The 27975-nt window shown below is 40.2% G+C and overlaps 1 protein-coding gene across 10 annotated transcripts in view; it reads right to left on the bottom strand.

Moving 5' to 3' along the window:
- LOC126183133 (broad-complex core protein isoforms 1/2/3/4/5-like) overlaps positions 1-27975 on the bottom strand; it is a 319181-nt gene that overhangs the window by 258206 nt on the left and 33000 nt on the right. For 9 of the 10 annotated variants that reach the window (XR_007536700.1, XM_049924911.1, XM_049924950.1 and 6 more), the window contains exons 2-4: positions 13145-13225; positions 12048-12248; positions 11785-11964 (exon numbers count right to left, since the gene is read on the bottom strand). Coding sequence is in view for 9 of the 10 variants with exons in the window: in XM_049924911.1 (XP_049780868.1) it covers positions 11785-11964; positions 12048-12239 (372 nt within the window). In the remaining variant the exon portion in view is untranslated. The remainder of the gene's footprint in view (positions 1-11784; positions 11965-12047; positions 12249-13144; positions 13226-27975) is intronic. The other variant, XM_049924910.1, reaches the window with a different exon arrangement.

The following is a 27975-nucleotide window of genomic DNA, read 5'->3' as shown; positions in this document are numbered from 1 at the left end:
GTGTCTCACTATTGCCTCAAAGTAGCTATGGTATGCTACCTTCTTCAAATACCAGGCAGATCAGATTGCTTTTTAAATAGTCTATGTATGAGGACCGTGTTAGATTTCTGTCCAACTGCATTCCTAAAAATTTAACATATTCTACTTTGTTTAGTTCCAGCTTATGTGCATAATTTGAATATTATTTATTCAAATAATTTTAATATCTTTTTTGTCTTAAACTACATAAGCTATGTTTTTGAAAAATTTTGTTTTAGGCCATTTAGATGGAACCAGACACCTAGATTTTCTAGAGTTTTAATGATATTTTCATGAACTTCTGCATTTTTATTTTCTATCAGTTCTGATGTTTCATCAATGAATGAAACTGAATGATGATTTATATTTATGGGTAAGTCATTTATGTATAAAAGAATAAGTATTGGGCCTAGAATTGATCCTTGTGGTAATCTCTGTCAGATAGTTCTCCATTTTGAGGAGTACTTTCCTTTGTCTCAGTTTACGACTATCCTTTGCTGTCTCTTTGTCAAATATCACTTAAACTAGTATAAGGCACTGCCCATAATTACTAATTTTTGCATTTTATATAATTTGCTTTGGATAAATCACAAGAAGATACCCATAGCTTTTTGTGATTTATCTAAAGTGGACCTAAGTTTATTTATGAACTCATTAATTGCGCAGATTGTACTTTTGCCTTTTGGAAACCCAATTGATTTTCTGATATTCCATTAAATTTGTGACAGAAATTTTGAATTTGGATGGCAACAATCATTTCAAATATTTTAGAAAACACAGGAAGAAGGGAAATTGGAAGGTAATTTCTCATATCTTCTTTGGAGCCTTTTTTAAATAATGATTTCATTTCTGCATATTTTAGAATGTCTGGAAAGTAGCCTTCTTCAAGTGACTGATCAGTTATTCCAGACAGTGGGTGTGCTATTATAACTGAAGCTGCTTTGATTACTTTGGCAAGTATTTCATCCACTCCCATAAAATTTTTATGTTTTAGTTTTAATATAGATTTTTCTACATCTTTTACAGTTGCTTTGTGAAATTTTGACTTGACCCAAATAAACGTACACATCTTGATAGGAGTCTGCATCTGCATCAACATCAGATTTTGTTACCGTTACAAAAAATTGTTAAAATTGTCTGATATTTGAGCAGGATTTATAATTATTTTGTCTTTTAGGAATTTCTTGGTGGCTAGGATTGATTCAAAGTTGAGATCTGACAACTGTGCTTTTTGATAAATTTAGTATTTGCCATTTCGTTTGCCACTTTGACTACCTTCTTAAATACAGTATTTTTTAATATGATTTAACATAGTTAATGAACTCAGTACTGTTACTGGATTTCAGCTCAGCATGTAGCTGCTTCTTTCTATTACTAGATATTACTATGCCAGTAGTAATCCACTTTAGTTGACTACTTGCCTTTCTGTGACAGACTACAGGTGGAAAAGTTTAATTGAAAACATGTGGAAAGCTGTTTAAAAACTTGTCAAAATCTTTTTGAACATGAGCTTTCATGCTGCAATGACCATTTTACCATGCACAGTCTACAACAGAACATTTGTCAGCTTTCTTCACTGAACTGTCTTTTCATCAAACACCTCCTTCCACTTTCTTTATTTATTTTTAGTAATTCAATAAGCAAAGCCAAGTGATCTGAGATACCTAGGTCTAATGAGAATTTGGTAATATCATTAAATGTATTTTTTGTTACAATATTGTTTTTACACACTGCAGTTCGCTCACTTACTTTGGTGACATCAGTTAAATTGAGTCTAAAGCCATATTCTTGAATTCAGTCAACAAACTTGGTTGACAAGCTTGTTTCACTAGCTGCATCTATGTTAAAATCAGTAACAATTACAATTTTTTTTTCCTCTTTTCATTTGTGGGTTTATGTAGGAGACACTGGAATTTCTCTAAAAAATAATTTAGTCGCATCACTACCCAGAATCCTGTACAATGAGGTGATAATAATAATATTATGTTGTTATAGCTCTACACAGCAACTTTCAAATATAAGTTCTTCGTTAAGTAAATTAAAATAGTGTCTTTCTTTACATTCTAACAAGTTATTAACCATGATACAGGAGCCACCAAGGGTTCTGTTTTTCCTACAAAAACTGTTAGCTATTGCAACGTTTTCTAATTTGTTAAAAATTGTGATTTAATCTTTCAAAGGCCAGTGTTTGCTGAGGCGCATATATAAAAAACAAAGAAGATGTGACTTACCAAAAAAAAATTGCTGGCAGGTCGATAGACACACAAACAAACACAAACATACACACAAAATTCTAGCTTTTGCAACCAACAGCTGCTTCGTCAGGAAAGAGGGAAGGAGAAGGAAAGACGAAAGGATGTGGGTTTTAAGGGAGAGGGTAAGGAGTCATTCCAATCACGGGAGCGGAAAGACTTGCCTTAGGGGGAAAAAAGGACGGGTATACACTCGCACACACAAACATATCCATCCACACATATACAGACACAAGCAGACATACTCAAAGGCAAAGAGTTTGGGCAGAGATGTCAGTCGAGGCGGAAGTGCAGAGGCAAAGATGTTGTTGAATGATAGGTGAGGTATGAGTGGCGGCAACTTGAAATTAGCGGAGATTGACACCTGGTGGATAACGGGAAGAGAGGATATATTGAAGGGCAAGTTCCCATCTCCGGAGTTCGGATAGGTTGGTTTTAGTGGGAAGTATCCAAATAACCCAGACGGCGTAACACTGTGCCAAGATGTGCTGGCCATGCACCAAGGCATGTTTAGCCACAGGGTGATCCTCATTACCAACAAACACTGTCTGCCTGTGTCCATTCATGCGAATGGACAGTTTGTTGCTGGTCATTCCCACATAGAATGCGTCACAGTGTAGGCAGGTCAGTTGGTAAATCACGTGGGTGCTTTCACAAGTGGCTCTGCCTTTGATCGTATACACCTTCCAGGTTACAGGACTGGAGTAGGTGGTGGTGGGAGGGTGCATGAGACAGGTTTTACACCGGGGGCGGTTACAAGAGTAGGAGCCAGAGGGTAGGGAAGGTGGTTTGGGGATTTCATAGGGATGAACTAAGAGGTTACGAAGTTTAGGTGGACGGCGGAAAGACACTCTTGGTGGAGTGGGGAGGATTTCATGAAGGATGGATCTCAATTCAGGGCAGGATTTGAGGAAGTCGTATCCCTGCTGGAGAGCCACATTCAGAGTCTGATCCAGTCCTGGAATGTAACCTGTCACAAGTGGACCGGAAAACAGAAACACAGCAAGCGAATGAGGGAAGTTTGGGCAGCAAGGAAGGCAGCAAAAGGAACTGGCCATGTAGTTTAGTCCAAATGCACTCTTAAGGGCAAAACACCAATATATATATATATATATATATATAATAGAAGGAAACATTCCACGAAGGAAAAATATACCTAAAAACAAAGATGATGATATATATATATATATATATATATTAGTTATAATAGAAGGAAACATTCCATGAAGGAAAAATATACCTATATATGTCTGCTTGTGTCTGTATATGTGTGGATGGATATGTGTGTCCGGCTTTCAGACAACACCACATACAAAGTTTGCCAAGGTAATCCCATTCCTGACTCCAGGCGGAGCTTCAAGGAATCCTCAGAACCTTAGGCGCCCTTACACACAAATATTCCGCATGTCCAGGGCCTCGCTGCGATGGAGCACTTCCTTTCACGCCGATCATCTCACACCTAAAACCTCTTTCCTCATTACCTTAGCCAGCTTCATCCTGACCCACAACTTCTTCACTTTTGAAAGCCAGACATACCAACAATTAAAGGGAACAGCCATGGGTACCAGGATGCCCCCTCGTACGCCAACCTATTTATGAGCTGCTTAGAGGAAGCCTTCTTGGTTACCCAGGCCTGCCAACCCAAAGTTTGGTACAGATTTATTGATGACATCTTCATGATCTGGACTCACAGTGAAGAAGAACTCCAGAATTTCCTCTCCAGCCTCAACTCCTTTGGTTCCATCAGATTCGCCTGGTCCTACTCCAAATCCCATGCCACTTTCCTTGACGTTGACCTCCATCTGTCCAATGGCCAGCTTCACACGTCAGTCCACATCAAACCCACCAACAAGCAACAGTACCTCCATTATGACAGCTGCCATCCATTCCACATCAAATGGTCCCTTCCCTACAGCCTAGGTCTTCGTGGCAAACGAATCTGCTCCAGTCCGGAATCCCTGAACCATTACACCAACAACCCGATAACAGCTTAAGCATCCCGCAACTACCCTCCCGACCTGGTACAGAAGCATATAACCAGAGCCACTTCCTCATCTACTCAAACCCGGAACCTCCCACAGAAAAACCACAAAAGTGCCCCACTTGTGACAGGATACTTTCTGGGACTGGATCAGACTCTGAATGTGGCTCTCCAGCAGGGATACGACTTCCTCAAATCCTGCCCTGAAATGAGATCCATCCTTCATAAAATCCTCCCCACTCCACCAAGAGTGTCTTTCCGCCGTCCACCCAACCTTCGTAACCTCTTAGTTCATCCCTATGAAATCCCCAAACCACCTTCCCTACCGCTCCATTAAGTTTCGGGAATGCAGCCGCATGCGGCTGCATTCCCGAAACTTAATGGAGCAGTCTTTGCGCCGTGAAAACCTGAAGATTCACACCTTCCCTACCCTCTGGCTCCTACCCTTGTAACCGCCCCCGGTGTAAAACCTGTCCCATGCACCCTCCCACCACCACCTACTCCAGTCCTGTAACCCGGAAGGTGTACAAGATCAAAGGCAGAGCCACGTGTTAAAGCACCCACGTGATTTACCAACTGACCTGCCTACACTGTGAAGCTTTCTATGTGGGAATGACCAGCAACAAACTGTCCATTCGCATGAATGGACACAGGCAGACAGTGTTTGTTGGTAATGAGGATCACACTGTGGCTAAACATGCCTTGGTGCACGGCCAGCACATCTTGGCACAGTGTTACACCGTACGGGTTATCTGGATACTTTCCACTAACACCAACCTGTCAGAACTCCGGAGATGGGAACTTGCCCTTCAGTATATTCTCTCTACTCGTTACCCACCAGGCCTCAACCTCCGCTAATTTCAAGTTGCTGTCGCTCATACCTCACCTGTCATTCAACAACATCTTTGCCTCTGTACTTCCCCCTCGACTGACATCTCTGCCCAAACTCTTTGTCTTTACAAATGTCTGCTTGTGTTTGTGTATGTGCGGATGGATATATGTGTGTGTGTGCGCGCGAGTGTATACCTGTCCTTTATTCCCCCTAAGGTAAGTCTTTCCGCTCCCGGGATTGGAATGACTCCTTACCCTCTCCCTTAAAACCCAAATCCTTTTGTCTTTCCCTCTCCTTCCCTCTTTCCTGACGAGGCAACCGTTGGTTGCGAAAGCTAGAATATATATATATATATATATATATATATATATATATATATATATATATATATATATATATATATATATATATATATAAAGTGCTGGCAGGTCGACAGACACACAAACGAACACAAACATACACAAAAAATTCAAGCTTTCGCAACAAACTGTTGCCTCATCAGGAAAGAGGGAAGGAGAGGGAAAGATGAAAGGATGTGGGTTTTAAGGGAGAGGGTAAGGAGTCATTCCAGTCCCGGGAGCGGAAAGACTTACCTTATGGGGAAAAAAGGACGGGTATACACTCGCACACACACACATATCCATCCACACATATCCATCCACACATATACAGTCACAAGCAGACAAATGTCTTACACCCTTTTTAATTTGAGTACTTCATTCTTGGTCATACACTCTTATTTCCCTTCTTGCCTCTTGTACATACTGTATATTATCCATCTCTCCCCATAGCTTACATCTATTTTTTTTTTCAGAATTTCGAACATCTTGCACCATTTTACACTGTCAAATGCTTTTTCCAGGTCGACAAATCCTATGAACATGTCTTGATTTTTCTTTAGTCTTGCTTCCGTTATCAACCGCAATGTGAGAATTGTCTCTATGATGCCTTTACCTCTTCTAAAGCCATACTGACTGTCATCTAAGACATTACCAAATTTCTTTCCCATTCTTCTGTATAATATTTACTTTTCTGGAAGTCAGATGGTATGTCACCAGACTCATATATTCTACACACCAACGTGAATAGTTGTTTTTGTTGCCACTTCCCTCAATGATTTTAGAAATTCTGATGGAATGTTATCGATCCCTTCTGCTTTATTTGGCCTTAAGTTCTCCAAAGCCCTTTTAAATTCTGATTCTAATACTGGATCCCCTATCTCTTCTACATTGACTCCTGTTTCTTCTTTTACCACATTAGACAAATCTTTCCTTTCATAGAGGTCTTTGAAGTACTCTTTCCACCTATCTGCTCTCTACTCTGCATTTAACAGTGGAATTCCTGTCGCATTCTTAATGCTGCCACCCTTGCTTTTAATGTAACCGAAAGTTGTTTTGGTTTTCCCATATGCACAGTCAGTCCTTCCAACAATCATTTCTTTTTTGATTTCTTCTCATTTTTCATGTAGCAATTTCATCTTAGCTTCCTGCACTTCCTATTTATTTCATTCCTCAGTGACTTGTATTTCTGTATTCTTAAATTTCCAGGAACATTTTTGTACTACCTTCTTTCATCAATCAACTGAGGTATTTCTTCTGTTACCCATGGTTTTTTCACTGTTACCTTCTTTGTACCTACTATTTTTTTTTTTCAAACTTCTATGATTGTCCTTTCTAGATATGTCCATTCCTCTTCAACTGTATTGCCTACTGAACTATTCCTTATTGCTGTATCTATAGCCTTACAGTACTTCAAGCATATCTCATCATTCTGTAGTACTTCCATATCCCACTTCTTTGCTTGCATACCGATTCTTCCTGACTTATCTCTTAAACTTCAGCCTACTCTTCATCACTACTACATGGTGATATCTGCTTCTAGGTATGTCTTACAATCCAGAATCTGATTTCGAAATCTCTTTCTGACCATGATGTAATCTAACTGAAATCTTCCCGTATCCCCTGGCCTTTTCAAAGTTTACTTCCTCCTCTGTGATTCTTGAACAGAGTATTTGCTATTGCTAGCTGAAATTTATTACAGATCTCAATTAGTCTTTCTCCTCTCTTATTCCTTGTCCCAGGACCACATTCTCCAGTAATCTTTCTTCTACTCCTTCCCCTACAATGGCATTCCAGTTCCCCGTGATTTTCACCTCCCTTTACATACTGTATTACCCTTTCATTATCCTCATACACTTTCTCTATCCCTTCATCTTCAGCTCATGACTTCAGCATGTATTCCTGAACTATCATTGTCAGCATTGGTTTGCTGTCAATTCTGATAAGAATAACCCTATCACTGAACTGTTAACAGTAACGCTCTTTGCTGTGCCTCCCTAGCCACAACAAATCCTACTTCCATTATACAATTTTCTGCTGCTGTTGATATTACCATATACTCATCTGACCAGAAATTCTTGTCTTCTTTTGACTTCACTTCACTGATTCCTATTATATCTAGATTGAACCTTGCATTTCCCTTACCAGATTTTCTAGCTTCCCTACCCCATTCAAGCTTCTGTCTGTTACTTCACACCCCAACTTGTAGAATATTATCCTTTTGCTGGTTATTCAATCTTTTTCTCATGATCATCTCCTCCTTGGCAGCCCCCTCCCAGAGATCCGATGGCGAACTAATCCAGAATATTTTACCAATGGAGATGATCATAACACTTTTTCAGTTACAGACCCCATGTTCTGTGGACATACATTACGCATCTTTAATGCAATGGTTTCCATTGCCTTTTGCATCCTCCTGCTGCTGATCACTGCTGATTCTTCTGCCTTCAGGTGTAATTTCCCACCCAAAGGACAAGAGAGTGCCCTGAACCTCTGTCCACTTCTCTGCCCTGTTTGACAAGGCCTTTGGCAGAATGTGGACATCTTATGCCAGAAGTCTTCGGCCACTAATACTGATTATTAACTAAAATTTAAGTGGTGACAGGTTTCGAACCTGGGACTGAGGACACTTCGATTACTAATTAAAGACACCACCTGCCCTCCCACCCCCCCACCCTCCACCCAAATTTTTTCCATTATTGTTTACTGTATTTGCTCAGGACGGATGTCCCATGACACCCGTTCTAGTTCATCATTGATCCAACCACTCAGTTTTTTTATTAAAGAGGGCAGCCATGCTGAGCTACCATGCCGGCTGCCCCTAGACCACAGGTACTTACTATGAGGTTTAATCCTATGTTATGGTTTAACAAAATAACACAAGTAACACAGTTAGAAACTGTGTATTTGTCTAAGGCAGCATAACCCACAGCACGCAAATATCCAGATCATATCCTTCCAGTACTTGAGAACGAGAGCACTTAGTGACATGTATCAAAACTTACACAATTTCAAACCTTTACAAAACTTTTTCTCACTGAAACACCTCCACAAAATGGTGAATTTCCCTGTTCATGCAGTGAAATCACGACATCAGGTATGCCAATTTAATTTAGTACTTTCTTACTACAAATTCTACTGAAAGCGCCTGCAAAATTATATAATCGTACAACACAGTTTCCAGGAGATATACCATCATAAATATTGAAGTGAATGAAAAGCTAGCTGTTTCTTACAATGGAGTGCCAAATACCCAGGCTAAACTCATCCAGTGTTTGATAATTAATTGGCAACTTCCAATGAAGTTTAAACAAATTTTCAAACCTTCTCTAAAGTTTCTCGCACTTATATACTTAATATCAAATATTTAACACATTAACTCATTTGTAAAGTAATCAATCATTCAAAACTAAACTAAACTCTCACTAATCTGGCCCTCAGTACTCCGGCCTGAGTTATTGTGTGCAAAATGTTGTTGGTGAATTACAGTTTTAAACAATGCTGTACATATTTGAAACTGTGGCATTCTTTACACTTCCATATCTTCTAAAAGGAAACATGTTACCTTAGACCTCAAGCAGAAACTCTGAATTTTAGATAAGTTAAACAGAGGCTCTTCGCAGAAAGCCATTGTTGCCGAGTACAATGTTGGAAGAGCAACTACTTATGACATCACAAACGAAGATGTTTTTCGGCAGTATGTAACCCAAATGGATCGCGAATTGGGAAAACAGAAGGTTATGTCGAGTAAGAATGAAGATCTGGACACAGCTGTTTATAGATGGTTCATACAACACAGTAAAGGAATTCCAGTCAGTGACCTGATAATAAAGGAAAAGCATCTGCATTTAACAAATGATTTGGCAATAGTAACTTGTTTGCAGAAATCGAGGGTTGCTATCAAACTAAAAAGAATGCCATGACATTTGGCAGCTGACAGTCACTGTGTGAAGTTGCTCAGCTAACGAGAAAGATGCACATGAGTTTGTAAATAAGATGCAGAAGATAACAGAGGAAGAAGATTTAATTGCTGATGCCTTATACAATGCTGATGAAACCTGACTCTTTTATGAGATGCTTCCTTCAAAAATGTTAGCTGCCAAGAACGAGAAGGGATGTCATAGGTACAAGCAACAGAAGGAATATTTCACTTTAATGGTGTGTTGTAATGTAAATGGGAGTCATAAACTACTGCTCGTGGTGATTAGGAAATCCCAAAATCCATGTTATTTTCAATAAAGTGACATAAATATGCCATTAGTCCAATATTGGGCTCAAAAGAAGACCTGGATGGACAAAGAAATATTCTCTCAGTGGTTTCATAAAACATTCTTACTTGCCATGACGTAGGAGCTGAAAAAGAAAAAGCTTTTACTGAAAGCTATCATTACTGACAATGCTCCGGTCATCTTTCCAATGTGACTCTGAAGTCCAATGGTATACAAGCACTCTTTCTTCAGTCCAATGAGACAGCCCTGATCCAACCCATGAACCAGAGAATTTTGAAATCAATTAAACATCTTTATTGACATGCACATCTTGTCTATTTGCTGAAGGAATGTGAAGATGACTATACCAAGACACTGCTGAAGGCTTGGAAGGAAATCAACTTACATGATGATGTTTTCCAAGCATATGAGGCATGGGTTGAAGTGGAAAATGCTATCATAATGAAGAGCTGGAGAAAAGTGTGGCCATACATTGATGTAAGTTGGATCCAATACTGATTGCAGTAATGAGCCTATCAATTCGGAATTATCAACTGCTGACACCCTGTACTCTGACACATTCCACAACTTTCAGGAGGAGGAAAAACTGATGATGATGATGCTGATAAGTAGCTGAATGAGAAAAACTGTGAGACAGATCAAACTTTAGCAGGTAAAGAAATAATCAAAAGTATGTATTAAAATATTGATGGAAGTGATGAAGAGGACATAGGAAGAGAGAGCATGAAGATGTCTCACACTGCTGGTGCTGAAGCTATGGGCATCTTCCTGGAGTACATTATGCAATAATCAGATACATACAGTACTGAGGTAATGCTTGTAAAGCATTCCCATGACAAAGCATGCCGCTGTTGCATATCAGTGTTAGGACATTAAAAAATTCGAGACATGTTTCACAGTGAGTGATACTACTGTATACTTATGTAAACACTAAAGGACAAAATTTTCTTCAAAACTGAATGTATCTTTGGATTTAATAAAGTTTATCCCCTACATTTTTAAATAAATTTCAGATATTCTCAATAATCTGGGACTGCCACTAATCTGGCACCCACATGTGCAAGGAATGGCCAGATTAGCGAGAGTCTAGAGTTTTTTTTTCTACAAGGTAGTTGGATTCTTCAAAGAATTGGAGGTTTACTGGTATCAGCTAATGGAGCAAGAGAGACAATTGTTAATTAATACTGCAGATGTTTCTCCTTTTCTGTGGAAAAAGGAATCTAAACCTCAACCACCTGACTGCATAGAGTACTCTCACCTTTCTGTAGCATACTGACAACATTTGGTATCCAAGCCATCTTTCTATTAACAATAACTCAATTTGTTTCTAATGTCCACCTGTGTGAGAGACTTGCAGGAAGTTACATATTCATGAGGAAAGTGAATTTTTTTATTGTGTATGGAGGTCAAATACATCATTAGTTGACGAAAAGTTAAGTTTGTATGTCTACTTATTTCATAAGTAGAAAGAGTATAAAAATTTCTGTAGCTAGTGTTATTCGACAGAGAATTAGTCAAGAGGATTTGCAGGAGCCGGCTATTCAGTAAAGACGAGCGGCTGCAAATTCCAAGTAAGTCGCCTCTTAAAGAAGTGGAAGGTGGTTTGGGGGAATAAGCCAATATAACCCAGATCAACACTCACACTTTAAGTCATCAGAATGTTAGAGCCTGTCTGTTTTCTCCATCTCCCACTTATACCATATACAATGCACTTAACTTTCCACTCTTACTTACTCTTGCACAATGTTTTGCAAGTAATCTCTGTCTTGCTTACTACCCAATCTTCCACCTTTAAGCTCTCAGGTTTTCAAATCTCATCTGATGCAGTTCCCATCAATCAATCTTTCTTTCTCATCCCATCCAGTAAGTCTACCCAGAACCAGGATTCCAGGTGACTTTTCCAAACTCCCCCATTTCCTAAACCTCACCAGTCCTTTTCTGTCATCCCCCCTCCTTCCCCATCAACCCTTCTGTCAGAAAAAGGAGCCACTGGCTCTGAAAGGTTGCAAATATTCTTAAGCTTTTATGTGTTTTCTCCTGTTGCCACTTGCTGAGTAGACTTTTTATCTAAAAATGTTATAGAATTTGTAACACCTGAACTGCATGTGCTTGGTTGATACTGTCATTCACTTACTGAAGGTGGTTCATTCCCAGTGAGTCCCTTGATCTGCAGTAATTCTGCAGTTTTCAAGAAAGCTCCCAGTTCTTCTTGCCTCACATTCACCTCTCCTTGGTACATGAACTGTAGTATTGCCACTAATTCCTTGTGGCAAACATCTTTGAGTATTACTATTGGGTGTTTGCATGGATTGACCTAAAAAAAATCATGCATAAAATGTAAAAATGATTCTCATAAGCATATAAGTGAAAAAAGATTATTTTTAGCCTTTGGCTTACCTTAAATAGCTCTTTGAAATATGGGCTGGAAACGGACAGCACTATCTTATGAGCCTGCACAAACTGTCCCTCAGCAGCTATAGTAACATCAACGAGGTCAACTTCTTCTAACAGAGCATGGAAACCAGTAGCTAAATTGCTATGAAAATTATTCCACCTAAGAGAAAAGTGTTCAGCTTCAACTGCACTCATGACTGTAATCTGCAAGCAAAGGAAAAACAGGAACATATAAATTTCAAATATTTTGTTCACAATCTGCATATGTAATAATAAAATTGGTAGTTATAAAATGTCCCCCCCCCCCTGCACAAAGGATCATTTCACATCATCAAACTACAAAAAACAAACGCAGGTAACACTCAAGGGTGGATTTGTACTTGCGCACCACTTACACAATGAACAATAGCACACTGACAGTAAATGTCTTAAGGAAATCTCTCTCTCTCTCTCTCTCTCTCTCTCTACACACACACACAAGACATATAACACAGGAATAACAAGTTGATCAGAACGATTAGAACATCGACTGCTTTCAAAAGAGTGATTAGAAAATTTTAAACCTCATTAAGGCTAGCTCAAAGCAAAGATTTACAAGTCTGCAATGCTTCGAACATCTACTAGTCTAGTCATTTTCAAGTCATAATGTAAGCTGTTAGCGAAAACCATCAGCCCCCGGTATCTGAGTGGTCAGCGCAACGGAATGTCAGTCCTAAGGGCTAATGATCATCATTTCATCCCCATTGACACGCAAGTCGCTGAAGTGGTGTCAAATCTAAAGACTTGCACCTGGCGAACAGTCTACCCGACAGGAGGCCCTAGTCACATGACATTTATATTTTAGTGAAAGCCACATGCAGGCACTACATGTCATGAGAAATGATATCCACTAGCACCAAGCAACGATTCCTGAAACTTTTTATTTAAGGACTAGCAAACTTTTGTTCCATACAGGGTGTTAGAGGTCCATACTGCTGGATTTTCGACTAAAAGAGAAGACTGTTCAATAAAAGCATCAAAACTTTGCAAAGCATTTAAAGCATTTTAAACCATCTTAGCTATTACTGCTGAAAGGCAAAGCATCAAAGCATAATACTTACCCTGAGGGGACAGGGAGGCAGGCGGGGAGTGAGAGAGACCTAATCTTACACCTCCACAACAACAGTATTGGTACAGAAGTACTGAAAGGCAGAAAAAAAAGAGTAGTTTTTACAATCAGCACAGGAGGTAGTCTTCAAGTAATAAGATGATGTAACAAAATTTCTAGTAGGCTAGGAGAATGTCAGAACTCTTAATTAAGACTACACCCATCTAAAATAAAAGAAAAAACTTATTTTTCTGATAGACATATTTTCCTGCATAAAGTAATGATATAAACTACATGAAATTACTGCAATATGGAATAAATTATCATCTCAGTGTAATCATTGAAGTACAGTGTTACATTCTTTTTTCTTTTTTTAGTTCTTAATGTAAAATTGGCTTCAATGTGAAGTTTCTTATTGATTACTCCACACCTCCCACCCCCCCCTCCCCCCAACTCTCTCTCTCTCTCTCTCTCTCTCTCTCTCTCTCTCACTGTCTCTGTCTCTCCTTCTCCTACCTTACACAGATAATATTACACTGCTGGTGGAAAATAAACTACAAACATGGATTGACACAAAACATACACTCCTGGAAATGGAAAAAAGAACACATTGACACCGGTGTGTCAGACCCACCATACTTGCTCCGGACACTGCGATAGGGCTGTACAAGCAATGATCACACGCACGGCACAGCGGACACACCAGGAACCGCGGTGTTGGCCGTCGAATGGCGCTAGCTGCGCAGCATTTGTGCACCGCCGCCATCAGTGTCAGCCAGTTTGCCGTGGCGTACGGAGCTCCATCGCAGTCTTTAACACTGGTAGCATGCCGCGACAGCGTGGATGTGAACCGTATGTGCAGTTGACGGACTTTGAGCAAGGGCGTATAGTGGGCATGCGGGAGGCCGGGTGGACGTACCACCAAATTGCTCAACACGTGGGGCGTGAGGTCTCCACAGTACATCGATGTTGTCGCCAGTAGTCAGCGGAAGGTGCACTGCCCGTCGACAAGGGACCGGACCGCAGCGACGCACGGATGCACGCCAAGACCGTAGGATCCTACGCAGTGCCGTAGGGGACCACACCGCCACTTCTCAGCAAATTAGGGACACTGTTGCTCCTGGGGTATCGGCGAGGACCATTCGCAACCGTCTCCATGAAGCTGGGCTACGGTCCCGCACACCGTTAGGCCATCTTCCGCTCACGCCCCAACATCGTGCAGCCCGCCTCCAGTGGTGTCGCGACAGGCGTGAATGGAGGGACGAATGGAGACGTGTCGTCTTCAGCGATGAGAGTCGCTTCTGCCTTGGTGCCAATGATGGTCGTATGCGTGTTTGGCGCCATGCAGGTGAGCGCCACAATCACGACTGCATACGACCGAGGCACACAGGGCCAACACCCGTCATCATGGTGTGGGGAGCGATCTCCTACACTGGCCGTACACCACTGGTGATCGTCGAGGGGACACTGAATAGTGCACGGTACATCCAAACCGTCATCGAACCCATCGTTCTACCATTCCTAGACCGGCAAGGGAACTTGCTGTTCCAACAGGACAATGCACGTCCGCATGTATCCCGTGCCACCCAACGTGCTCTAGAAGGTGTAAGTCAACTACCCTGGCCAGCAAGATCTCCGGATCTGTCCCCCATTGAGCATGTTTGGGACTGGATAAAGCGTCGTCTCACGTGGTCTGCACGTCCAGCACGAACGCTGGTCCAACTGAGGCGCCAGGTGGAAATGGCATGACAAGCAATTCCACAGGACTACATCCAGCATCTCTACGATCGTCTCCATGGGAGAATAGCAGCCTGCATAGCTGCGAAAGATGGATATACACTGTACTAGTGCCGACATTGTGCATGCTCTGTTGCCTGTGTCTATGTGCCTTTGGTTCTGTCAGTGTGATCATGTGATGTATCTGACCCCAGGAATGTGTCAATAAAGTTTCCCCTTCCTGGGACAATGAATTCACGGTGTTCTTATTTCAATTTCCAGGAGTGTATAAACAATACGATTTAAAAGGATAAGACCAATGCAAAGAAACATCTTTCTGGGGAAGAAAAGATCAAAGACCATAAAATTTCTGAAGCATACAGGGACTGGTGAATAGGTAACTCCACATACCTCCACCGCCTAGAAAACAGGATGGCAAAATGGAGGATACGATCTAACCCAACCAAGACACAGACAGTCCTCTTCAGACACAGATACTTAACAAAAAAGAAACAACAGAACGAACATGACATCTGACTAACCCTCTGGAATAGCCCCCTACAACTAAATGACACAGCTAGAGACCTCGGAATATACCTAGGCAAACATCTCGAACTGGAAAACCTGCCTGACGTACCTCCTTAACAAAACAGACAAAACCTAATACGACAAGTGCAAGGATGCTTCCATGGCTGCAACACCCAAACAGCAATACAAATGTACAAAACCTTCATTCGTCCAGTTCTGGAGTATGCAGCAGCCCCCTGGGAGGCATACATGCACCGATCGCAAAAAGACTGTTCAGCACGGAACGCAGACTCCTACGAAGTGTCACAAGGCTACTGTATATAACACCCAGCAACGAAGTATATGAGGCAACCAGAATGGAGCCACTACAAACCAGATTAGCCAAAATGAGAGCCAGATACGGAAATCATATCTTAAACAAAAGACCGGACACGGAGGACATTATCACAGACCACCACAGAACAAACAGGAAACCTAAATTCAAATACACAACATGCTCCCACACAATCGCTCACAACACAAAAAAGACGTACCCCGATCTCGCCCCAATCCTATCACCACTAACAACAAATACTACCATCCTCCCACACCTACACGAAAGAACTCAAGACTAAAACACAAACACCACCAAGCACACAAGAACATGGCCCAAAAAAGAACCACCAAAACATTACTAACCCAACTCCCTTTGCTCTTCCTCCCTCGCTCTGCACACTAAATAACAAATGTAAAATAAATGCATATGTATGGTAGCATAAGTAGTTACCTGTATTATAAAATATCTGTAATTATAAACTATTAATGACAAAGAACAAACTGCATTGTAAAATTAATTGAAGGAAAACGAAACTGTAATGTAACAAAAAAAGTTAAAATATCATTGTAATTGTTAAAATATCATTGTAAATGTTAAAATATCAAAGTAATTGTTAATAACCAAAAGAAAACTTGCACTATGTAGCAATAGAAATGTAAAAAATTGTCTAAAAATGGCTGAAAAGGGCAAATAGCAAGCCCTAAAACAGCCCGCTCTGTCCCCTCAGGGCAGAGAATGAAAAAAAAAAAAAAAAAAAAAGAAGAAGGTAACTCAGGAAAAATGAGTAAAAATTAAAAGTGGGAAAACAATAATATCTGTTTGAGCGGAATTACAATGATATGAATTATAAATAAAAAGGACCAGACAGCCACGTTCAAGTGTTTTGATTAATATTTTCTAGAGTAGTAAAAGGACATTTACTAGCCAAACAAAGAAAGAAGGAGGTTAGAGAGATCAGTAACCTAACAGATCAAATTCAAGTCAGTAAATGAATACATTAAATGAATAATGGTGAGATAGATTAGCTCAAAAAAGAAGAGAGAGAGAGAGAGAGAGGAGGAAAAGTCTAAGCAGCCAATAGAGGCAAAAAATATCATAACAGTCACAATATCCTAATAATGTGAACTGAAGTAGACAATAATAATTATTAATACTCATTCATTTATTTGTTTGTTTTCTTTAGCATTGGGACCAACGACAGAGGTCTGCAACATTATTTATTATCTTATAGGGCACAATAAAAATTATGCTGAAACATGAAAACGAGGAAATTTGTGGAACATTCAATGGCAATACCATCATATCATGCAAGCACATAGCAACTGGCTAAATATACTGGGAATTGGAAATTATTAAAATACCTAACGTGCTTTGTGTGTCACAGTGTCTTTCGATAGAAAAGATACCAACTGACAACAAATACATCAAGACGTTACAGCAGACATGTGTCACCTGCAACGCCAACCATTAGTAACCAGTACAAGCCTATTTGTCATTTAAAAAAATCAATGTCCCATGTCATGCAAATTAAATGATGACTTTTATACATATCACTGGCCAACTTTTGTATGCAAATATATTCCAACAAAGCTTCATGAAGATGGCCCATGTTGCGAGAGACCTAAATTAGAGGTGAAAATAAAAAAGTAGCACATTAGCATTTAGTATCACTATAAAGGACAGATAATAAGATGAAGACAGGGCACCGAGGATAGCATATTACTCAATGAAAGCATACAGCTTCTAAAGGATGATGTCTAGGGTTGTCCTGTTAGCCAATTGTACAGAAACAAAAATAAATAATTTTCCACAAAAATTGCTTCTCAAGACAAATAAAATAGTTAACCAGTATTTAAAATAGTAAAATATCTGAGTAATTGTATGCCAAAAATATAAATTAAATCTGCTGAGCACTTGGAATATCTTGGCTGACACTAAGTTGCCCTTCCTATCCAACCCTCCAGAAAACCTCCAAGAATAGTAAACTTGATGCAAATAAGGCTCAGATTGCTTTGCATTCTTAATATTGGTAATGAGCATCATTTTGACACTTATATTGTCATTATCAGAGATCATCTTCCTCACCAGACCTTAACAACAATCCTTGTTTCTGAAGCCAGCTTTATAAAAACCTTTTCTGTGAATGATGTTAATCTGTGTAACTTTTTCTCGTAATTTTGTAATGTTTTCATAATTCAGTTCTATGATAGATACACTATGCTTGTCTGAATTTGTTATGTTTATTGTGTATGTTGGTTTTCACTGGCATTTGGGCTATATTGTCATGACATAACAACAATGAAAATCAAATCTGAAAGCAGGGCTGTCAATGAAGTACAACACTCAGCACTGGAAGCATGTTTATTATGAACACTATCAATTAGCCAGAACAGATCACGAACTGACTGCTGGATGGAGAGTCCAGCTATTCGTACAAATATCAAATATTCAACAATATACAAAAATTACAAACATAAGAAACTCCCCCCCCCCCCTTAAACCATGGACCTTGCCGTTGATGGGGAGGCTTGCGTGCCTCAGCGATACAAATAGCCGTACCGTAGGTGCAACCACAGCAACCACAACGGAGGGGTATCTGTCGAGAGGCCAGACAAATGTGTGGTTCCTGAAGAGGGGCAGCAGCCTTTTCAGTAGTTGCAGGTGCAACAGTCTGGATGATTGACTGATCTGGCCTTGTAACACTAACCAAAACGGCCTTGCTGTGCTGGTACTGCGAACGGCTGAAATCAAGGGAAACTACAGCCGTAATTTTTCCCCGAGGGCATGCGGCTTTACTGTATGGTTAAATGATGATGGCGTCCTCTTAGGTAAAATATTCTGGAGGTAAAATAGTCCCCCATTCGGATCTCTGGTCGGGGACTACTCAAGAGGACGTCGTTATCAAGAGAAAGAAAACTGGCGTTCTACGGATTGCAGCGTGGAATGTCAGACCCCTTAACCGGGCAGGTAGGTTAGAAAATTTAAAAAGGGAAATGGATAGGCTAAAGTTAGATATAGTGGGAATTAGTGAAGTTCGGCGGCAGAAGGAACAAGACTTTTGGTTAGGCGAATACAAGATTATAAATACAAAATCAAATAGGGGTAATGCAGGAGTAGGTTTAATAATGAATAAAAAATTGGAGTGCAGGTAAGCAACTACAAACAGCATAGTGAACGCATTATTGTGGCCAAGATAGACACGAAGCCCACACCAAATACAGTAGTACATGTTTATATGCCAACTAGCTCTGCAGATGACGAAGAAATTGAAGAAATGTATGATGGAATCAAAGAAATTATTCAGACAGTGAAGGGACACGAAAATTTAATAGTCATGGGTGACTGGAATTCGGTAGTAGGAAAGGGGAGAGAAGGAAACGTAGTAGATGAATACGGATTGGGGCTAAGAAATGAAAGAGGAAGCCGCCTGGTAGAATTTTGCACAGAGCACAACTTAATCATAGCTAACACTTGGTTCAAGAATCATGAAAGAAGGCTGTATACATGGAAGAAGCCTGGAGATACTGACAGGTTTCAGATATATTATATAATGGTAAGACAGAGATTCAGGAACCAGGTTTTAAATTGTAAGACATTTCCAGGGGCAGATGTGGACTCTGACCACAATCTATTGGTTATGAACTGTCAATTAAAACTGAAGAAACTGCAAAAAGGTGGGATTTTAAGGAGATGGGACCTGGATAAACTGACTAAACCAGAGGTTGTACAGAGTTTCAGTGAGAGCATAAGGGAACAATTGACAGGGGTGGGGGAAAGAAATACAGTAGAAGAAGAATGGGTAGCTTTGAGGGATGAAGTAGTGAAGGCAGCAGAGGATCAAGTAGGTAAAAGGACGAGGGCTAGTAGAATTCCTTGGGTAACAGAAGAAATATTGAATTCAATTGATGAAAGGAGAAAATATAAAAATGCAGTAAATGAAGCAGGCAAAAAGGAATACAAATGTCTCAAAAATGAGATCGACAGAAATTGCAAAATGGCTAAGCAGGGATGGCTAGAGGACAAATGTAAGGACGTAGAGGCTTATCTCATTAGGGGTAAGATCGATACAGCCTACAGGAAAATTAAAGAGACCTTTGGAGAAAAAGAGAGCCACTTGTATGAATATCAAGAGCTCAGATGGAAACCCAGTTCTAAGCAAAGAAGGGAATGCAGAAAGGTGGAAGGAGTATATAGAGGGTCTATACAAGGGCGATGTACTTGAGGACAATATTATGGAAATGGAAGAGGATGTAGATGAAGATGAAATGGGAGATACGATACTGCGTGAAGAGTTTGACAGAGCACTGAAAGATCAGAGTCGAAACAAGGCCCAGGGAGTAGACAACATTCCATTAGAACTACAGATAGCCTTGGGAGAGCCAGTCCTGACAAAACTCTACCATCTGGTGAGCAAAAGGTATGAGACAGGCGAAATACCCTCAGACTTCAAGAAGAATATAATAATTCGAATCCCAAAGAAAGTAGGTGTTGACTGATGTGAAAATTATCAAACTATTAGTTTAATAAGCCACAGCTGCAAAATACTAACGCAAATTCTTTACAGACGAATGGAGAAACTAGTAAACGCCGACATCGGGGAAGATCAGTTTGGATTCCATAGAAATATTGGAACACGTGAGGCAATACTGACCGTATGACTTATCTTAGAAAATAGATTAAGGAAAGGCAAGCCTACATTTCTAGCATTTGTAGACTTAAAGAAAGCTTTTGACAATGTTGACTGGAATACTCTCTTTCAAATTCTGAAGGTGGCAGGAGTAAAATACAGGGAGCGAAAGGCTATTTACAATTTGTACAGAAACCAGATGGCAGTTATAAGAGTCGAGGGGCATGAAAGGGAAGCAGTGGTTGGGAAGGGAGTGAGACAGGGTTGTAGCCTCTCCCCGATGTTATTCAATTTGTATATTGAGCAAGGAAACAAAAGAAAAATTCGGAGTAGGTATTAAAATCCATGGAGAAGAAATAAAAACTTTGAAGTTTGTCGATGACATTATAATTCTGTCAGAGACAGCAAAGGACTTGGAAGAGCAGTTGAACGGAATGGATAGTGTCTTGAAAGGAGGATATAAGATGAACATCCACAAAAACAAAACGAGGATAATGGAATGTAGTCGAGTTAACTCGGGTGATGCTGAGTGAATTAGATTAGGAAATGAGATACTTGAAGTAGTAAAGGAGTTTTGCTATTTGGGGAGCAAAAGAACTGATGATGGTCAAAGTAGAGAGGATATAAAATGTAGACTGGCAATGGCAAGGAAAGTGTTTCTGAAGAAGAGAAATTTGTTAACATTGAGTATAGATTTAAGTGTCAGGAAGACATTTCTGAAAGTATTTGTATGGAGTGTAGCCATGTATGGAAGTGAAACATGGACGATAAATAGTTTGGACAAGAAGAGAGTAGAAGCTTTCAAAATGAGGTGCTTCAGAAGAATGCTGAAGATTAGATGGGTAGATCACATAACTAATGAGGAGGTATTGAATAAGATTGGGGAGAAGAGAAGTTTGTGGCACCACTTGACTAGAAGAAGGGATCGGTTGGTAGGGCATGTTCTAAGGCATCAAGGGATCACCAATTTAGTATTGGAGGGCAGCGTGGAAGGTAAAAATTGTAGAGGGAGACCAAAAGATAAATACACTAAGCAGATTGAAAAGGATGTAGGTTGCAGTAGGTACTGGGAGATGAAGAAGCTTGCACAGGTTATAGTAGCATGGAGAGCTGCATCAAACCAGTCTTGGGACTGAAGACAACAACAAGAAACTTCCACAACCTTCCGGAACTGATAAATACTAAATGACAAATAATTGTTGGTGTTCGAGTTTGATACGGGGACCAACAGCACACCAGCCAGTGACGTTAAGCATTTTGCCAGAGTGCATGCAGCACAGTTCATGGCACCGCTTCCTCTCCTGGAAAAACAATGATCTGGATTCTCACATTATGGTGGTGTTGTCACATTCTCTTCACTATGACAAGCATTGAAAGAGGCCCCTCTCACCAAAACTTTGTTGTGATCATTGGGTCTTCAGTTTCCTTGAACAAGAAGCCCTTACTGTCACTCTGCACCTCAGGACTGTAGTTGTGCTTCATACACAGAGCATGGACAATGTCTCTGAGCTGGCAGAGTCCACTCTTCCTGGCACATTCTAATGGTGATACAGACTAGTGCTAAAGATTGATACTTCACTTCCGCAACAATCTCTATTTCCTTGTGCCTTCTGGGGTAACATTCACAGCTCCTATCTTCTGCTTACTCAGTCTGACACTTCTGGCTGCCCAAAAATACTTTATCTCTTCTCTTACAACCAGGTGTATGAGAGAGGTGAGGTCATAATGGTTTTCCACAAGTGCCACAGGGACCAGATTTGGGAGCCAATCATGCCTCTTTCATCTGATTATTTTCTGTTCCATTTTGTCAATTCACTGGCACCACTGTATGAGTTTTTCTGCTGTTGCATAATCATTTTCCAGAAGAGCGTGGTATATGCCTTCTTGTGATTTATTTCATCAAGTGTAACATTTTGTCAGTATCTGTAATATTTAGTTTCAAAATGTGGCCCACGGCCAAAAAATTCTGTATGTTAGGACTGTGTTGTTTCTCCATGACACTGCATCCTGTTCTCCAACTGGTCTTCCACTAAGTGGGCTTGATGATGATCATCGCCAAATGTTTTCTTCATTTTGGCCTGGAACTTGTCCCAGCAATTGGGCTTCTCTTTGTTGTTCTGCAACTACTGCTGGGATGTGCTGTCCAAGTAAAAGTACACACTTCCAAGCACATCGTCGTCAAGTCATCTCACCTGTTGTATCTGGTGACTTATTCAAATCTGTTCAGCCATTTTTTTGGGTCCTGGACTGTTTCTCCAGGCAACACTAATGATTGCCTGATGTTAGCTGACTTAGTGAAATATAATGGTCTCCTGAATAACCAGACCGTGGGAAAAATGCAATGCTTATACTACAGTTCATGTCCAGTACAGTTGTTACCTACATGGGCAGGAACTGTAATACATGAATTACATTGCTCCCATGGTCCGTATGTTCAGGAGACCACTGTATTCCAAAACAGCAGTAAGTCAGCTGTACATCAGGGAACGACTCTTACATTGCTTAATTGGAGTCACGCTAATGTAGATGTTTTGAAGCAACCAGAATCAAAAGTCCAAATCCAAAAGCAGAGCCCCCGATGATTACAACACTGGTTACTGAAAATCTTATTTATTACAAACATCAATCTACAGCTGGAACAGTACAGAACTGACACCAGCAGAGAGAGGGCATCTAATTATACAGAAATCAAAATTTCAGAATATAGAAACGTAAAAGATTTTGAGAACCTTACCAAACAGATAAATACCACTTCAAAATTAATAAATAACTGCAGGTAGTCTGGTTTGAAGTGATGACCAGCAACACACCAGCCAACAACGCTAACTGCTATGCCATACTGCATGCAGAACAGCTCACAGTAATAAAACCTGGTACATATTTAGGCCCACTTGCTGAATGATTTATACAAATATTTCAACCAGTGACACAAGTTCCTTGTATGAAAAGCACACAAAAGACATTTTTTGTTCACTCTGAAACTAAAATGTAACTGCTGTAATTAGTGCAAAGCAAAGCTTAGTGTTCTGGGTATGATGGGTCAGTTGGGACCGACTGACCACCGTTTCATCCTCTGCCAAAGCCATCACTTGATGACGTATGGAGGAGCGTGGACTCAGCACATTGCTCTTCCGTGCACATATTTCTTCGCCTTGGGGCTGCTACTTCTAACTTAAGTAGCTTCTCAGCTGGCATCACAAGGCTGAGTGCACCCCGTTCCACTCCTCCCATGAAGGAAAAGTCCCTGACAGTACCAGAATCGAACCTGGGTTCAGCCAGACACTCTGACAACAGAGCTATGAAGACGAACATCGTTATACGTGATTGAGGAAAAAATTCTCGTGTTCTCGTTAATGTTACAGAATTTTCATATTTAGAAATTTCCTTGTTAAATATCCCACATACAGTGTGTGCTGCTATGACAATACTTCAGAATGTTTGTAAACTGAAAGATGCCATTATTAATGCCTAACTAACAAAATTGGTCACTTCTCACTATTTTCATGATCACTGATCATACTTTCCTCCTAAGCACACAGTAAATTGACTGCTGATTTTGCAAATTTATATTTAAAAACATACTCTGCAAGTCAACATATGGTGCTTGGTGGAGTGTACCTTGTACCACTACTACTCATTTTCTTTCCTGTTCCACTAGTAAACAGAGTGAGGGAAAATGCCTGTGTAGAATACACCTCTGTACAAATCCCAATTTCTCTTATCTTATATCCATGGTCCGTATGTGAAATGTATGTTGGCAGCAGTAGAATTGTTCTGCAGTCTGCTTTAAATGCCAGTTTCCTACATTTTCTCAATAGCGTTCCTCACAAACAACATTGCCTTCCCTCCAGGGATTCCCACCGTATTTCCCAAGCATCTCTGTAATACTCACATGTTGATCGAACCTATCAGAAGGAAATCTGGCAGCCCGCCGCGGAACTGCTTTGATGTTTTCCTTTAATCTGACCTGGTTGAGATCCTGAAAACTTGAGCAGAATCGAAGAATGGGTTGCACTAGTGTTCTATACATGGTCTCTCCTTTACAGACGAACCACACCTTCTTAAATTCTCCCAACATACCAAACTGACAGTCCACATTCCCTACTACAATCTTTACATGCTCGTTTCACTGTTTACTGTGCAGTGTTACACCTAGATATTTAATTGATGGTGAATGTGTTAAGTAGCACACTATTAATGCTGTATTTCAACATTACAGGATTGTTTTTCTTGGGCCATTCCATGAAACTTTAAACCAGATGGAAATTTTTTTCTGTAAGTGAAGTTTGGTACGTATTAAATTTGAAGTAAAATAAATATAACTCTGAGAAATTCTACAAACAATAACTGGCAACATTGTTACATCTGTATTATTATTATATTACTGCAAGGGTGACAACGATTATCGAAAGAACTGTTTTGGCAGCTTCTTTTTAAGAAGATTCCTTTACATAAGCTTTGAATAATTTTGAAAATTAATCTTTTTTTACTTACATGTAGACTCTCACCTACATTTGCTTTTAATTTGTCATTGTTATTTCATATTATATCTCAGATAGGAACTTTAATTATCATGGTTTATGTGTCCCATTCCATCATAGAAAAAGTGGATTTTTCTGTATTACATTGAAACAATAAATATTTATTCAATGCTGTTTTGTATGATAAGTGAACTTTATATGATTAACATACAACAGCAACAAAACCTCAAATAACACAAAACCATAACACTCCAGAAAGCTTTTAACAACTGCCCATTACAGACCAGTATATGTGGATCACTAAGCTGAACATAGATTTTTTTTTATTTTTATCCACTGTGTGTGAGAAGATGGGTAAAACTGCAGCAGAAAGCCAGAGAGGTAGAGAGAGGGGGGAGGGGGAGGGGGAGGGGGAGGGGGAGGGGGAGGGGGAGAGGGAGGGGGAGAGGGAGGGGGAGAGGGAAGAAAATATTTGAAAGAAAATACTGAAGAATATCAGAGGTACAAAGCGAACAGCATTGTTAGCTGAAATAGGCTGAAGACAAGATAAACTCAGGCTGCAGTGTTCTTCTTTGGCACGCCAGTATAGAAGTGTGCACTGAATCAGTTAAGTGAAAAGTCCATGCAATATGCACGTTCATTTATTCATAACAGCCGACTTAGGAATTTTACCTTGTGCAAGACAGCGTGTACAATATTGTGTACCGATTTAAAGTTCTAGATCTGCCTACATTACTGTTCACATAAATTTTCATTGATTTTATCAGTACCCATCTGAATTGACAATAGTATGAAATTTTGAACATTCACAAGTGCCATGATAAACTAGTACTGTTATCAGCAATTGTAGGCCTAAACTAAACTGTGTTCCTTTAAAAAAAATTCAGAATGGAAGGCCTAACTTGGTTCAAACCAATCATTCTCTTATTTCATTGTACAAGTCAGTGAGAAACAGGTTAATTTGAGACTTTTTGTACGCTTAAAAACTTTCATAAGTTACCAGAGCAAGAGTTTCAAATACATACTTTATTTCGTAGCAAATAAGTGTTTGTGGTTTACAGTTCAGCCAAAGAATAGGATCACCCGTGAATTTCCTTGTACATCAGTGCAAATAAAATTGCATAACCTACAAGCGATTTGATGCAAATTGGTGTTTGTGATTTAGATACCGTAGCAGATTTTCTAACAAACATATTGTGTCACATCTAGTTTCCCCTTAAAGAGGAGTAGCCCTATATATTATCTGCATTTATTGTAAATTAATTCTGTTTTCAAGTTTGCTAACAACTATAATTAACATCAAAACTTTTTAGGAAACTACTGTAGCAATTTTTACCTCAGGTTCTTGCGTTGCCTTAACAGAAATCTGATTTTTGTGTATCTGCTTCAGTTCTTAAAGGGAATTAGCAACTTTTCAACTTAACAGATTAAAAGATAATCAGCAGACTTAATTTAATGTTATTTGTTCACTGCCTTGTAATACATTACACCAGTCAAAATGCAACCCCACTGTGAATGCTGTTCTCAAATACGCAATGAGTTTGTTGACATTCGTAAGCAGCAGGAAATCGCCCGGACTACTGTTACACAATCAGTCTGTCAGAAGGGCTCACAAGTGTCACGTACCTGTGATACCCATACCAGAGGTATCTCAAGTACTGTCTCCTATGGATCCTGTGTCTTCCGCAAAAAGTACAGGATCTGTCATTACCCATCCATTTAACTATGAGTGGCGTGTCAATGGAAATCTAGGCATCCTACATAGGGTGGACAGGGATCTCGGAGGACTCAGGATGTTGTACCGATCCCCCTAAGCAACAAGTTTGAGGTGCTGTCTGTCACTGAAACTGAGCCAGAGGGACTCATTTCACCTTTTTGGGGGACACCTGTTTTGTCTGATGTCAGGAGGGGGCAAACACAAAAGGGCAGGGGTCTATTAATTTTCGGCAGTTCAAACATATGGCGAATGATGGTACCCCTTAGGGAAATGACATGAAGGGACAGAGAAGGGCAACAGATGCACTCAGTGTGTATGACTGGGGGCCACGTTCAGCACGTTGAAGAGACTATTCAGGCAGCCACTGAGGGAACAGCATGCAATCAACTGCAGATTGTGCCACACATTGGAACAAATGATGCCTGTCATCTGGGCTCTAAGAAGGTGATTCATGGGTCATTCCTGCAAATGGCAGAGAAGGTTGAGAAGAACTGCCTTGTGCATGGAATTTCAACAAAGCTCATAATTGCACAACTTTCCCCAGAACTGATTGTGGCCCTTTGGTTCTGAGTCAAGTGGAAAGACTGAAACAGAGATTTCAAAGGTTCTGTGACAAACTAGGCTGCAGCTTCCTGGACTTGCACCATAGTGTTGAAATCTGTAGGGTTCCCTAAATAGGTCAGGTGTGCATTAAACATCAGAGGCTGCTACTGAGGCAGCTGACTGTGTGTGGGGTGCACACAAGGGTCTCTTAGATTAGGCGACTCTCCATCCAATCTAGAAAACGGTAACTGTAGGAAACCCAGCAGTATCAGGTAAGATCGAAAGAAATGCCTCCCACAGGTGAGAATATTAAAATCCTAATGGTAAACTGCTAAGGCATCCACAAGCAAGTGCCAGAGTTTGAAGTGCTCATTGTTTGAGCATTAGTCAGTGTCAGGGATGGGCATAAAATGATTACTGGATCCTTATATCTGTCCTCCGAGTCTTTCACGGCGGCACGACTAAATAAAGTCTTCTCAGTTTTCAAGTTGCATCAATTCCAATATAATTCTTGAGCTTTCGACGGCTACCTCTGCCACCATTGTCAGGAGTCCTGGCGATGTTGGCAGAGCTATCCATCGATAGTTTGAGAATTTTATTGAAACTGACACATCTTGAAAACCGGGAAGATTTTATTTAGATTCTTCTATTGCCCACCAGACTCATCTCCTGATATAACCAAAAACTTTAGAGAACACCTCAGTTCACTTGTATGTAAGTTCCCCAATCATACTGTAATCATCGGTGAAGACTTAGACTTATTCAACAATTAACTGGGAAAATTAGTGTTGTTAGTGGTGGGTGTGATAGGACATCCGATGAAACTGTACTAAATGCCTTCTCTGAGAACTACCTAGAATAACTATATTGGATCTAATGGCAACAAAGAGACCTGACCTCTTTGAAGATGTCCACA

The sequence above is a fragment of the Schistocerca cancellata genome, chromosome 1 (assembly GCF_023864275.1).
Source record: "Schistocerca cancellata isolate TAMUIC-IGC-003103 chromosome 1, iqSchCanc2.1, whole genome shotgun sequence".
Taxonomy (NCBI): Eukaryota; Metazoa; Arthropoda; class Insecta; order Orthoptera; family Acrididae; genus Schistocerca; species Schistocerca cancellata.
Note: the sequence above shows the minus strand (reverse complement) of the source record. Positions and strands in the feature narration are given on the sequence as shown.